Below are 16008 nucleotides of genomic sequence, written 5' to 3' on the forward strand. Positions count from 1 at the left end.
GGCTAGGATTTTGCTTTGAAATTGCAATATGCTGGAAGGGATTAGATGTTCTTACCAAATGTTATGTTTATTAATGTTTTAAATGTAAAAGGGGTGGTTAGGGGGTTAGATTTTGGCTTTGAAATGACAATATGCTGACTTAGTTATGATGTTTTTTAACATCAGTTAAATAACAACAGTTATATTTTATTAGTTATATTTTTCAAAAGTACTCTTTCTTTTATTGAATAAAGTGATAATATATTGATTATTATATTGAATTCAATGATAAATCATCAGTGGATAATAATATCATCATCAAATAGAATGACAATTGGCTGCAGTTACAGTGCCCATTAACCATCATCACAAAGAACGTTACATTCAAAGATCTGACTGAATGGAACGGGAAAAACCCGTTGCTAACGCACGCGCGATACGGTGCTGTCTGAGACAGAGAGTGGTTTGTGATATCTACTAGATAGTTACGTATACGTAAGCAACGGTTTGTCGTAGGTAACATTGTTGTAGTGTAGCGTTTGCGTCATTTCGTGTATTGTTTTCTATTTTGCAGACGTGGTATTCAAGTTAGCTACAAGCAACAATAAATCACAGTCGGAATTATTTTAATTCCTATAATATCTGCAATTAATTACTTAGCTATTGAAGATGGATTTTATCAGCTCCATTCCAACACACATGGTAAGTTCGTCATAACCTAACTATAAACTACTTACCGGGAGCATTATACTTTTTCTAGATTTACTATCAATTATTTTGAATAAAAATTTCTCCACAATAAAAATACATAAGTTATGTTGTGTTTGAAGGGACGGATTCTAGGATCCAAAGGGTCAAAGAATTTCACACGTCGTTATTAATGTGATTCCCATCTACGTTAGTTAGGCAAACCAATACCTATGTCCAATATCCTTTACAAAATCCAGGAGTTTTTTCCCCTATACTAACATCCCATTCATCACCTGGTTGCTTGCAGCCAAAGAGAGCCCCTAGTCTATCGCAATCCAGTATGATATGCTTGGCAGTCTCTTCAGACTGATTAGAAAGCCTACACATCTGACTTTAATTAGGTCACCTGTGTGTTCTTTGCAAGATCCAGGAGGTTTTTCTACACTAACATCCCATTCATCTGGTTGCTCGCTGCCAAACAGAGCCCTTCTCCTTGCCCCTATATAGTCTCTCGCAATCCGATGTAATATGCTTTAGGATGATTGGTCCTCATGACCCACGTGATTTCCACTTCTGGCCATTTTTTAGCTTCTTCCGCTGAGGGATGGGTCGTCAAATCGCTTCTAGGCTACCATCGACTCAGCCTCTTGACCCACATTTGTGCCTAGAGTTTTACTTATTTCTGGTCTCTTGGTTTTTTCTTTTTGCTCCTCCAAAACTTTGAAGAGTCAAAAGCCTCATCTTTCTCAAAAAGTTTTGCCTGAATGGCCGCCCTTCTTTGAGCAGTGGCCTGAGAAGCTCATCCTACCTCTCCAGTTGTGATGATGTGATTGAGCTTACATCATACATGTCGTGATCAGTAGAAGCCTTCTCAATGTTAATAGCCTCTACATAAGAGTGCAACAGAATTTCCTGTGTTCCTGAAGCACCCAGATTTCAGATTAAGGAACCTGCCCTCATGGGGCAGATCCCGTGGGTTTGAAGGCATGGCCACTTCTGGAGTTGCCTTGGGGTTTAGTTTGTACATGTGGTTCCCACGAACAGCTAGGGAAGTGGAGTCAACCCAGAGCCCCGCATGTCTAGGCAAGGCAAAATACTGCAGGAGGGCTCCTAGTATCCTGCAGGCACCGTTATAGACACCATATAAAAGCACCGCTCATCAGCACGGTCCACATAACACCTTCGGTTGGCCTAAGAAGAAGTAAGAATGAAGAATATGACCAAGGAAGGCCGACAGACAGAAAAAAATAAAGAAAGGCACAAAGCTAAGTCAATGGAAAAAGTGCCATTCTAGAAATTAAACCTTCCAAACCATATTAAGAAGGAGGAGAAGGGTTTGGAAGACGGGCTTTGGAAAGGGGGTCCCTTTTAGTCGCCTCCTACTACAAACAGATGTTCGATAAAGCTCCCCCAACCCACAGGGGGCAATGTAAATAAGTTACGGTAAGTTTACTAAGACACTAAAAGCAGAGAGCAAAAGTTTTATTATGATTTATGGTTTGGGAGGATTGCTATTATTATGGTACCGGTAAGCCTATTCCCAAACGAACTGTTTGGGAATATCATCACAAAAAATTCAGTAATTTCTATCCATAACCAGCACTTGCTGGATAGATTGCGTAAAAAAGTAAAACTTGATAGCAAAACTAAGATCAAGATGGGAGGTCAGTGATAAGAGTTTCAGACTCACAATCTTCTCACGAAGTGCCGGCTTAAAGATTTTTTCTTGATGCTCAAGGAAATACACCGACATCCTGTTGTAAATCTTAAGTGCACGGACAGGGCAGTTATTATGTGATCGAGTCAGTCTGGGGCAAATTGACATAATTCCTCCTTCTTGTGTTGTGGCTATGGCTATGCATATTTCCTCTCTGCTGAAAGGTATGTAGGCCTCTTCTCAACAGTAACAGCAAACTAAACTGACTATAGACTGTCATAATCTTCAGTCGCTTAAAGATTGGCGCACAGTGTTCCAGCCGATGAGACGAGGTGATGATCCGGAGAACCGTCTTTTGCAAGAGCAGGATCGTTCTACAGCCGTCTGCATGACCCCAAAGCACAGTACCATAATTGATATGGCTATGGAAGAGGCCATGGTATGCTTTTGTCTTGTAACCAGGTACTACAAAGAAACGACCTCTCAGCTTGCGCATCAAATATGTGTCTCTTGAAAGTCTATTGCAGATCATGTCAACATGCTGCTTACATTTTAAAAAAATGTCTATGAACAATTGTCTGTTACTTCCAAGAATTATTTTATTTGTCTGTTACATAAAAATAGAATATTGAAAAGAAAAATATCAAAAAATACCAAAACTATTTGATATTGTGAATTCAATTAATTTCTTGTATCTTTCAGGACTTTGATGGTCAACATAAAGCTGAGAAGTTTTCCAGAATCATAATCACCCTTTTTGGAGTAAGTAATCAGTAACGTTAATTTTATTATAAAAACACAAAACAATCTATTATTCATTAGCACATGTGTACACTATTCATTTTTAAAGGTTGTGGACCTACTAAAGCTGCAAAAACGGGCTCCCAGAATCATTTTTGGGTCATCCATTACAGGATCATTACCCAAGTTTTGAGTTGAATTGATTACTGCCATCTTGATCTTGACAACTAGTTATCAGTTTTTTTTTGTCATTGATCCTACAATGAATGAAGAAAAAGTATAAGTTATAAATACAAATTATCTTGAATAGTAAACCAGTACCTCTGGGACATAAAAAGACTAAAATATTTTTTTAGATTTTAGACAGATCACTGAATTTTTCGTTGCTCCCAAATCGCTCAACTTTTTTATGGCATAAATCATATACAGACTCTTGAATTATTCGTTGCTTCCGAATCGCTCTAAATTTAAATTTTCTTCACTTTCTGAATAAGCCCCCCCCAAACCCCTAAACATTGTGTACCGGAACTTATATTGTTTAAAAACAGCTCTAAGTAGATATACTTAAGCTAATACAATACAGTAGGTAAATAGAAAATGGATCATCATCTTATATCCTACTTACTAAAAGCTTTATATAAGCGTCAATCAATCTCTTTATGAGATTTTACATTTCTTTATGAGTTGTATCATGAAAATGAAAGAAAACCATAAAATAGAAATAGATAATTTGTTTTTTTTAATAATGATAATTCATTACATCTCAGGAATGAAATCTTAATTTTCTTTCGCTACTTAATTCACCATTTTCCTTTCTCAGGCCGTAGGACTTATATGGGGTTACATAATTCAACAGTTTTCACAAACTGTCTACATTGTCGGTGCTGGATTCGCATTAGCTTCTATTGTAAGTATTTTTTATTCAATTTATTAATTCGATCTACCTGATTATATTGTGATTACATTTCATCATGGATGAAGATGATGCTTAAGCTTTTGTTACTTGCTTTAGCGCTTGCAAATCTCAATGATGCATTGCCATCGGACGGAGAAAATTTCAGTAATTCAGAAGTCTTGATGCAAGACCAGCACTTGCTGGATAAAAATTTTATTTACAATGAAACATCATTGTAATCCATCATGATTATGATGATAGCTTCTGGAGCGTATTCCGGTGTGATATCTACCGCTTCCTCGTCTGCCTACATCTATTTTTCCATCAATCTGCATTTCCCAAGCCTTTTTAAAGTAAGAGTTGGCGATGTAGACTACTCCTTAAGTGATTTGTTCATTTTTTTTAATAATTAAATTTGACTATATTGTTTAATAATATGAGCTAATGTCCATTGCACTCTTATTCTGTATGTGATCATGTCTCGTGTAAGCTTACCCTTAAATGATGCGAAGAAAACTCATTTCTGATTCTTGAATTAGTGACTCATCATTCTTGGTATTTGTCCATACCTCACTTTCGTTTTCTTTGCTAGCCTTACCGGTGAATAATTCCACAAGTATGGCTTTTGATAAATAACAACCGAGATCCGTATTTGACATGGTTTACCGGTTCCATGATCACAGTATTCGAAACTATTTTGGAAGGGCTTCTTGTCCCTAAATGCCATAACTTTTGATTTTTGAGCTGATATAGTCATATTAAAATTCCCTACTGGCAGCTTGTGAATTTAAGGGTGTGATTGAATGCGTATATATGCATGCAAGTGCACGTCAAATCATGAGTGAGCCGAAAAACAAAATCTGGAAAGTGCCATTGGGTCACGTTGTGACCTTGTCTGTAGCTACTCACACTGAATGCAACCAGCAAGTGCACGCGATTTCATCCATAATAAAGTGTGCACTGCACATAAATACGCATTCAATGTGACCACACCCTAATACTTGCAGCTTATCCTCTCTTGAGGTTATTAGCAAACATGTAAAGCAGTATAATATGCTAATATAGTAGAATTACTAATTAATAGACTCTATTGATGATGTCGTAACAGCTGGTAATAGGTTTTTATTAATTAAATAATTCAGTTATAACATTATTTTAGATCTTTTCATTCAATGCCGTTTCCACACACACACACACACACACACCGATTTCTCGCCTACATTATACGACCACGACACCAATAATGTCCTCCAATTATTGTCGATATGCCAACTCAATCAGCTAATGCGATGATATTCTGAGTTTCCTGGTTGTATCGTGTCTGCTAGAAATCAGTGTGTGTGACGGCCACATCTCTTCTTCACGGAAAAATAAAGTTCCATTGAATTGTACGTTGCAGTTCTCTTGCAAATATTATTTTCTAGACGGCAGGCGGCTTTATCATCCAGAATTGATAACAGCAGACGAGCTTTTCCAGCTAAATAAAACAGCCAATTTTTGGCGGATCTTTGGCTTTACAGTATTTCAAAACTCCTCCATTACAACATTTTAAAACTTGAGCTGAGCGTATGTACCAAATTTGAAATAAAAAATGCTGGAAACGTTAGGAAAACGCTGTAAAACCACTCATCTTGGGCGTAACTTTTGAGTCCTCTCAATACAAAATTTCTAGACCCTACCAAATCTGAACATTTCATCTCAATAGTTCTTGTAAAATCTGGTAAAACGCTGGGGAACGCTAGAAGGAAAACGCAGTAGAACCGCCATCGTGTGCGTATCTTTGGCGTTATCCTGAAATCCTCTTAAGACAAAATTTCTAGTACCTAGCTTGGCATCCATACCAAATTTGAACATTTTATCTTAATTAGTTCTTGAAAAAACTGAGTAAACACTCAAAAACCGCCGATTTTTGGCGGATCTTTGGCACTATTCTAAATCTATAACTCCTCCAATACATCATTTTTACACCTCATCTAAGCCTTTACACCTATTCTGAACATTTTTTGCCGACTAGTTCTTGAAAAAAACTGAGAAAACGTAAATTTTCGGCGTATCTTTGGAGATTTTTCAAAATCCGTTCTTAGTGCGCCTCTAGAAGGCCAACTGAACATACATGCCAAATTTGAACGTATTTGGTTCAGTAGATTTGTAGTTCTGTTGATTATGAATGAATGAATCAATCAATACCATTTCGCTTTCAATCAATCAATCTCTTTATTCAAGACATACTATGTATATTGTACATGAATGCGTCATCTTATTAAACAATACTTATAATTCTTAAACATAAATTAGAAAGATAGAAAGAAACAATAACAATCAAGGTAGGTACTGTATCCCTAATTCCCCCGATAAAATACATAAAAACTATACGTTTCTAACTCTATTAGGTACTTTTTCAACTCGATTTTGAATCTTGCCGTCTCGCTTCTGACGTTACTCGTACCTCATGAATTTCATTCCCATATATGCTGGACTTTGTTAAAATGTTTCTCTTCTATGTTCCATTTTAATGAAATCATTTCTATATCTTGTATGACAATTGGGAAGATTAATTGATTGCCTATTGAATGAGTGCTCGTTACTTTATACATGTAAAATTGTTCTGTGGATGTAAAGGCCATACACAGTCATAAATCCTAGTTTCTTAAAAAGTGACCTACATGACTGTTGATTATTATTAATATTCAATATTATTCTTACTGATTCTTTTTGTTGTTTGAGTATTTTGTTTAAATAAGCTATATTTGTCCCTCCATATATTTCAATTCCATATGCAATATATGCGTGTAAAGTGGCAAAATAAGCAACATGTTACTGTGTTGCAAATGGGTGCCAGCCTTCTAAGTGCATAAATTCCTGAACTAATCCTCCTGCAAATTTTCAGTACATGTTTTTCCTGTTAAGTGTGCTATCAAGACAAATGCCCAAAAATTTAATTTTTATTATCTAGTAGGCCTACATATAAATTCTTAATATTAGAGCTTCTACAAGTGAAATGGACAAATTTTGTTTTATCATTGTTTAGTAATAGATTTCTTCTACTCAAATAGTTTTTTAAAATCAATATTGAATCCTTACATTTAGTTTCTAGTGAATTAAAGTTTTTGTCCACTATGCATCAGCATTCATACACAATTTGGTATTTTCAATGGCATCATAATTTTATTATTATGCATATTTCGGCAGTCCTCCCAAAAACAAAGTAAAAAGAATGGCCCTAACACAGATCCCTGCGGTACAAAGTACTTAATATTCCTTATACTAGATTTAACGTCAAAGAGGTTATTTTAATAAAAATGTTTGATATTCACATACTGTCGCCTGCCTTCTGAATATGACTCTATCCAACTCTTTTCCCCTTATTCCATAAGGTTCAAGTTTGTCCAAAAGTATTCTATGATCAACTGTGTTAAACGATTTTGTCAAATCAAGGAAGGTGCCAACAATATTGTCCCCTTTGTCTAATTCATCTAAAATAAATTCTACATATTCAATCACAGCAGTTACTGTAGACCTGTTTTTTCTATACCCATGCTGTTCCGTATCAATTATTAGTTTATAGTATTTATTAGTTTCAAGATAGTTCATCAAATTAAATCTTTATTATTGTCATAAAAAAAACATTGATTGCATGGACAAAAGTCAATTGAACATAATTATTCGTATAGAACATACACAAAAGAAAATATACATAAATTCACACAACCACATAATCTGAGAACAGATCAGAGTTAAAGCAATAATTGAGAACAATAATATTATGTGGATAGGTATTTCAGTTAATGTCAGATAAAAGTTTTATCTTCAACTATAACATTTATAGCACTTGTTGAGATATTCCTAAAAGACGCTAATTTCTCAGTCACTAAGATCAATACTCCTCCCCTTCCCCCCTTGTTGAACTTCTAACATACCAGTTCAAGAGAATTGTATTTGACAGATCAGTTCCTCGAAGAAATTTATTGATTGATGTTTATGGCAAAATTTATATTTCAGCATAATACATTTCTTTGATTTATGATGTAGAACAAGGTCTATAACTACAGACAGAGGTCATGATACCAATGCTAATTTTGGAGCGAGACACTACTATAATATTATACTAAACCACAGTTCTAACCGTTTATTTAGTCTATGACTAGACTATATTCTTCAAACTAATAACACGTTTGCGGTTCATCAGCTCAGACTAACAGTCAGTAAACAAAAATTTTCAACAAGCAACAAAATGGCCGCTTGTCCAGACCTCTTTCTATGGACTTTGATGTAGAATAACCGAGGCAACTCGAATGAAAAAAAAAAATCGAGAGATCTGAGATATTTATCGTTGATAAAATTTACCGGTTTCAACATATTATTAATTATTCATTGTTGATGTTTTTTGTTGTAGGTAAGCATTCCTCCTTGGCCGATGTACAGGCGAAAGCCCCTGCAATGGCAGAAGCCAAGGCCTGATAATTCCACTGAATCAAGTCAAAAATCTAGCAAAAAGAAGAAGTAAAACATTCCAAATACATTAAATTCTTATTTTAAGTTAATTTCAGTACCAGTAAAGGTATATTATATTCTAAATTAAAATATTATTGAGTGATGCAATGGTTGAAAATTTGTTTTATTCATAGTAATATTGATTTATATATATTTATGATTATATTAATAACATAATTTGTAATTGTTTTATGGCAAATAAATCAATATTTATTAAATTAATTTCAATCAGCGATTAGCTTGGTAGTGAAGTTGGGAACATCATTTAGCCAAATGTAAACCCTTTGTAAACTCTAAGGGCCGATTTCCGAGCTCGGGATTTGCTAAGTTCTAGACTTTACAGCTGGAGTCAGAAAATTGGCTTTCCGAAACGGGGCGTAGTCGTAGTTTTTATGATAATCTTTATTTTCTCGTTTCTATAATATTGGAAACGTTTTCCTTGACAAAATGAAACATTCCTTAATAATTCAAAATAGCTGAAAATTTACACTATTTTCAATTATTTTATTTTGGGTTCAATTTTCTAGTCATTCGAAATTTAATTTAAACGTGGACTGGGACTACGCCCCGTTTCGGAAAGCCAATTTTCTGACTCTAGCTGTTCATAGTCTAGAGCTTAAATAAATCCGGAGCTCAGTAAACTGATAATATCGACCATACCCTATCGTTACGATCTATATGAGAGCTCTACTGAAAATAGATCAATAGCAGCTATGAATAGAATCATACGAGGGTTTTCCAGATTATACTCAGTGAATATTTTGGAGCTGTGGTCTATTGAGCGGCGATTCCACACCAGGCATGGTCTTCATTTGAATAAGAGAGGTAAAATGCTTATCGCAGACAGAATTCACAAAATTGTTATGGCTGGATCTCTATGTCTCCTTGATGGTACAAGTGGAGGTAGGTCAGGTAAAATTGATAACTGTAGTCGGGAGTATAATGCAGTAACTGAATCGTCTGAGATATTGGATGCTCCTCTTTGTGACTTACCGGTGAAGACAGTACTTCCATTTTTGTTGGGAACGGATATTGGGAAAATGTTAGTCATGGACCTGGTCCATTAGCATCTAATTATGTAGCAGTTGACCATGTCAACCATGAGTCACAAAATAATATTAACCAGAGTATTCCAGTCTTGACATCTTACAGACCTATTAATTTTTTAGAATGAGGAAGCGAACGGGAGCACCTGTGAACCAGATTCAGTATTCAAATCTCATTGACTGTACTCCCGAGGCTGAAGTGGGACAAGATGAAGGGGTTGTGCACATGCCGAAACATGAAACATTGAATGTCTTGCACTACAATATCTGTAGTATTCGTAACAAAAATACAGATTGAAAACTTACAGGCCAATAATCTTCTTAGTAGGATTGACCTCCTTTGCCTTTCTGAAACTTGGCTAAATGGCAGTGAATCAGTAAAGGTTGAAGGCTTCAACCTTGTATGTTGTTTCAATAGAGAATTACGTAAGGGAGGTGGTGTTGCCATTTATGCAAGACATGAATTGTCCTCCTCTGAATTTCCCCTGACAGGTGTTTGTGAGTCGGTCTTTGAGGCAGCAGCTGTAAATAATAGTTTTTTAATTGTTTGTATTTACAGATCTCCGGACAGTTGTATTGATGTATTTATTGAAAAGATTGAGCTACTCTTGTCCTCCGCATTCAGGAGATTCAAAGGATTACTTATAATTGGTGACTTCAATGTGAATTTTATGTGTAATTCTAGCTCCAAGCGGGAGGTGTTGTCTGAATTTGGGGCCTATGGCTTGCAGGATCTTATTAAGGAACCTACTCGAGTGACATCACATTCCTCTTCCTTGTTGGATAATGCATTTGTTACTGACGACCTTGCCGGCGCTGTTTCTTCAGGGGTTGTGAACCTGTCTTTGTCTGACCACTTTGCTCAGGAAGTGATCATTCCGTTGCCTCTTCATCCCGCAAATCCTCATGAATTAGTTAGGAAGAGATCCTTCCCAAATCATACAATTTTATTTATTTGAATATCACGAAAAAGCTCAATATAAATAAGCCGATAATGTGATTTATTATACAGATATTAATTAATTGTGTAATTAATACTAGAGAATTATAGATGATTTGTGTATTATGTAATGAATAAATAAATAGAGTAGTAGAAATGGGCATGACAAGCTACATAAGTCGTAAGGTCCGATGGACTAAAGTATCCGCGATTCTGATCGTACGATTTGAGTAACGCTAAAAGTGTCATACATGACATGTAATATTTTTGTATATTATTTTTGGGAGTTAGAATTTAGTCGTGCAATTGATTAGTCTATTGATTGAAGTAATTGGTAAAGCGATTTAGTCTCTAACGTGTAAATTGTCACGTCCATTACCTGAGTATTTTATTTTTATTCTTTATTGCTGTCTTACATTGGAGGTTGGCAAGACTGATTTGCCTGAGTGAAAAGCTACAGATTGTGCTCCTAAGTAAATTTAAATTATCTGATTGTCTAAAAGATTAATTTCTTCGAATTGTTTTATTTCGGAAAAGTCATATATCTAGTTATTTTATGTAGATAGTGTGTGACTAACTGGTACCTGATTATGATTGGTGTGTGTGAAAGTTGACTTCGTGTATTATAACCTCCAATTGTGTCTCCACGCCGCTTTCAAGAATTCTCTTGCTAAGAAGCTCAGTAAACTTTAAACTGTAGTTAGATAGGCACTACTGAGGCATTGGATTCATACTGGCATCTATTCGGCAACAGAAACTGTGTCATTCAATTCAGAGAGAGGAGCTTATCACCTTGCTTCGCCAGAATATGATAAGAGTCGGAGCTGATTGATGATAAGGTGACAAGGCGCCACAGTGGTGACAATAGATAACAGTTTTCGGCGTCGCAATAACAACATAGACAGAGCGCCTGATTTGAATAAACAATTCAATTATATATTTGCTTAATTATTGTTATTGGTGCATTAATTTTCTTGCATTGAAATGCCGTGTTAGGTTTCCTGGCTTAGTTCATTAAATATAAATTCCTTACCCTCTTCGCATTCCTGTTATATATACCCGTCACTTCAGGAGCTTCCAACTTCTTCCAATAGCCTTGAAAGCTCTCTTGGCTCGTCCTATTTATTTATCCTGTCATTCCCAATTCCATTTACTATTTTGTTATAGGCATTATTAAAACTTAATCCATCCATAATTAAATTGTTAGTGAAAACAAGGGCCTGACTTGGTATTTCACAATGAGTAATTTTACGATAGGTATATGTAATAGTAGTCGTGGTAACCCCAAACTCATATTCAATAATTTTAGTTTCAGAAAGACGGCTGACACTGCTACTGGAGATGTCCAGTGGCGTTGTCTTAATAAAGCTTGTAAAGCTTCTCTAAAAACAGATAAAAACCTATCTAGAATAATCATCGATTTCCCTGTCACTCATAATCATTCTCCCCCAGATGGTAATGCTTCTGATTCTATCAATGGCAGATCTTGCTCTACTCCCAATACAAATGCAAGACTCAATATAACTACAGTTGAACTGGAAGAAAACGTCTCTATAGTGAACCCTCCATTAGATAATGTGTCTTTTTCCCCAGATCCCTATAAATGCAATAATTGTTTTGTTCTGGTGGAGAGGTTGTTAAGTGAAAACCGAGCTTTAATAGATACTAATTCTCGATTGAAGATTCAATGGGATGCAGCCATCGATAGATCGATTATGAACGACAAGCTGATTATGGAGCTTAGAGACAAAGATCTTGTTGATATTTGTACACAAACTGAGTGTTTGGATGAAGATGTCTCATAAGTGGTACTAGTAGTATCCATCCTAGTTTTAATGAGCAGGACAAAGAGGGATACATTGCTAAATTAATTGAGGTAATTGAAGCCTATAAGAACAGTAAACTGATAATATCGGCCATACCCTATCGTTACTATCTATATTAGAGCTCTACTGAAAATAGATCAATAGCAGCTATGAATAGAATCATACGAGGGTTTTCCAGATTATACTCAGTGAATATTTTGGAGCTGTGGTCTATTGAGCGGCGATTCCACACCAGGCATGGTCTTCATTTGAATAAGAGAGGTAAAATGCTTATCGCAGACAGAATTCACAAAATTGTTATGGCTGGATCTCTATGTGTCCTTGATGGTACAAGTGGTGGTAGGTCAGGTAAAATTGATAACTGTAGTCGGGAGTATAATGCAGTAACTGAATCGTCTGAGATATTGGATGCTCCTCTTTGTGACTTACCGGTGAAGACAGTACTTCCATTTTTGTTGGGAACGGATATTGGGAAAATGTTAGTCATGGACCTGGTCCATTAGCATCTAATTATGTAGCAGTTGACCATGTCAACCATGAGTCACAAAATAATATTAACCAGAGTATTCCAGTCTTGACATCTTACAGACCTATTAATTTTTTAGAATGAGGAAGCGAACGGGAGCACCTGTGAACCAGATTCAGTATTCAAATCTCATTGACTGTACTCCCGAGGCTGAAGTGGGACAAGATGAAGGGGTTGTGCACATGCCGAAACATGAAACATTGAATGTCTTGCACTACAATATCTGTAGTATTCGTAACAAAAATACAGATTGAAAACTTACAGGCCAATAATCTTCTTAGTAGGATTGACCTCCTTTGCCTTTCTGAAACTTGGCTAAATGGCAATGAATCAGTAAAGGTTGAAGGCTTCAACCTTGTATGTTGTTTCAATAGAGAATTACGTAAGGGAGGTGGTGTTGCCATTTATGCAAGACATGAATTGTCCTCATCTGAATTTCCCCTGACAGGTGTTTGTGAGTCGGTCTTTGAGGCAGCAGCTGTAAATAATAGTTTTTTAATTGTTTGTATTTACAGATCTCCGGACAGTTGTATTGATGTATTTATTGAAAATATTGAGCTACTCTTGTCCTCCGCATTCAGGAGATTCAAAGGATTACTTATAATTGGTGACTTCAATGTGAATTTTATGTGTAACTCTAGCTCCAAGCGGGAGGTGTTGTCTGAATTTGGGGCCTATGGCTTGCAGGATCTTATTAAGGAACCTACTCGAGTGACATCACATTCCTCTTCCTTGTTGGATAATGCATTTGTTACTGACGACCTTGCCGGCGCTGTTTCTTCAGGGGTTGTGAACCTGTCTTTGTCTGACCACTTTGCTCAGGAAGTGATCATTCCGTTGCCTCTTCATCCCGCAAATCCTCATGAATTAGTTAGGAAGAGATCCTTCTCAAATCAAAGCAAGGCAAAGTTCTCAGCCTTTCTTAGCCAATGTGATTGGTCTCCTATCTTTCTGGATGAAATGTGCCTGGATGCTAGAATGAATTACTTTGTCAGTAGCTTTAGTTGGGCTTTTGAAATGGCATTTCCTGTGATAGAGTTAAAGGTTCGCAAGCACAATAGAGGACCATTATGGTCGAATGCTCATCTAAGTTATCTCTGTAATAGGAAGAGAGACCTTCATTTGTTTGTGAAAGCATTTCCTTGGAATGAGCTCTATCGTGACCTATACAAAAGGATCAACTTATTCGATCTCTCAAGAAAGATTACTCAAAAAGATTTATGAAGCTGAGAACAAATCAAAGGCGATTTGGATGTTGATTAAGAATGAACTCCCTTCCAAAAACTCCCTATCCAATTGAGACTGGTGGTATCACAGTTGACTCTCTGAGTGAGGTTGCTGAGGCGTTCAGTGATTACTTTTCCGTAGTGGTCTCTTCTGGCCATGACGATGATCATGTGGATAACCCCTCTTTCATTACACTGCTTGCGAACTCAGATTCTGGAAATGATGTTATTTGCGAGCCCTCAGTGTGGACTGAACAGGAGGTTGTGTATATGGCTGTTAGGTTGAAAAAGAAAATGTCAAGTGGAGTTGATGACATACCATCAAGGATACTGAGGGAATTCTGTCAATGTGTCAGTGGTCCTGTGACCCACTTACTGAATGAGTCACTTACCTCTGGATCGTTCCCGTCTTGCTTCAAAATTTCCAAACTCAAACCAGTTTTCAAAAAAGGCTCTCTGAAGGAAGTTAATAATTATAGACCAATAGCTAACTTGAACTCATTGTCAAAGATTTGGGAGAAAGGAATTTATGACCTTTTGTTTGCACACTTTCAGGGAAACAATCTCTTTTCATGGTCTCAGTATGGATTTCAGCCTACGAAGTCAACTGTTGATGCTCTGGAGGACTTATCATAAGTGATATTTATTCATCTCTAGATCGTGGTCACAGAGTACTGGGTTTCTTTGTTGATCTTAAAAAAGCATTTGACAGCCTGGACCATGAGATTCTTATCAGAAAGCTTTAGTAACTGCCTATCTCTGATAAGATCCTATCTGAGTGGGAGGAGCCAAGTTGTGGAGATTGAGGGTAGTATGGAGGGTGCAGTTGTGAATGCTAAATTTAGATCTAAGCTTTGTCCTATAGGAAGGGGAGTTCTACAGGGTTCAATACTGGGTCCACTGCTGTTTCTTATATATATGAACGACCTCCCTGCTAATGTTCATTCAGCCAAGTCTGTTCTTTTTGCTAACGATGCAAATTTCCTGGTAACGGCTAAAAATATAGAAGAACTTCAGTTGACTGGAAATGCTGTTCTTTGTGAGGTGACCAACTGGTGCAGGGCAAATAAGTTGGAGGTGAATATTACCAAAACATCTTTTATTGAATTTCAGATTCATAGATCACCTCCAAGCCTGGTCCAATTCAGTATAGATGGTGAGGATGTGCAGTCCTCCTCTTCTGCCGGTTTCTTGGGATTGGCAATTGACCAGGGCTTATCATGGACTGTTCACATTGATTCACTCCTGAAAAAACTGAATTCTGCAGCTTTTCTGGTGTCAAGGCTTTCTAGTATGCTCGACCGAGAGGCAGTTGTCACTGCCTACCATGGATACTTCGAGCTTCTACTATCCTATGGAATACTTCTTTGGGGGGGCTCAGGAAACTCTCTGCCGGTCTTTAGGGCACAAAAGAGAATAATTCGAATTATATTCAGAAAGCCACCGAGGTCCTCATGCCGTTCTCTCTTCCGATCAGCAGCAATAATGACTGTCCCTGCTCTTTATATATATTACGTATCTATATTTGCCTTCAAATACAAGACAAATTGGACAACAGGGTCAAATATCCATAGTCATAACACAAGATCCAGAGGTTCGTTGAGAATTGAGCCACACAGAACGACCTTTTACAAATCTAGCTCACAGCATATGGGTAAGAAAGTATTTAATTCGTTGCCGAACCACTTGAAAGAGGCTCAAACACTGACAGTTTTCAGGACAAAACTGAAAATCTGGTTGATAGCCCAGTGTCCCTATAGTTATATTAGAGAGAAACAAAATAAGACTGAAAAAATGTATTAAGAATCTATCGTGTTACTTTCGAGTGCATTGTTAATGTTTCCAGATTTTATTGTTTCTATATAAGTATGAGTTGTAACTGACATATTATTTATAAGTTTTCAAATATTATATATTCACAATTTAAAAACTTTATCTAGTCTTACTTTGTAAATGAATGTAAAAAATTTGAATGTATGTGACTATTGTCT

The 16008-nt window shown here is 36.5% G+C and overlaps 1 protein-coding gene across 1 annotated transcript; it reads left to right on the plus strand.

The window, feature by feature from the left end:
• The first annotated feature begins 443 nt into the window (after positions 1-443).
• LOC111045746 (signal peptidase complex subunit 1) lies at positions 444-8571 on the plus strand. The gene is made up of 4 exons (XM_022331198.2): positions 444-681; positions 3029-3088; positions 3888-3974; positions 8356-8571. The coding sequence occupies exons 1-4, from the start codon at positions 649-651 to the stop codon at positions 8464-8466; spliced, it is 291 nt and encodes a 96-aa protein (XP_022186890.1). The 5' UTR covers positions 444-648; the 3' UTR covers positions 8467-8571.
• The last annotated feature ends 7437 nt before the right edge of the window (positions 8572-16008 follow it).

The sequence above is a fragment of the Nilaparvata lugens genome, chromosome 1 (genome assembly GCF_014356525.2).
Source record: "Nilaparvata lugens isolate BPH chromosome 1, ASM1435652v1, whole genome shotgun sequence".
NCBI classification, from domain to species: domain Eukaryota; kingdom Metazoa; phylum Arthropoda; class Insecta; order Hemiptera; family Delphacidae; genus Nilaparvata; species Nilaparvata lugens.

Excerpts from the sequence above, each read along its gene's own strand:
- LOC111045746 (XM_022331198.2), top strand. The coding sequence starts at position 649 with ATGGATTTTATCAGCTCCATTCCAACACACATG. Across the intron at positions 682-3,028 it reads GCTCCATTCCAACACACATG|GACTTTGATGGTCAACATAA; the intron begins GTAAGTTCGTCA and ends TGTATCTTTCAG. Across the intron at positions 3,975-8,355 it reads GATTCGCATTAGCTTCTATT|GTAAGCATTCCTCCTTGGCC; the intron begins GTAAGTATTTTT and ends TTTTTGTTGTAG.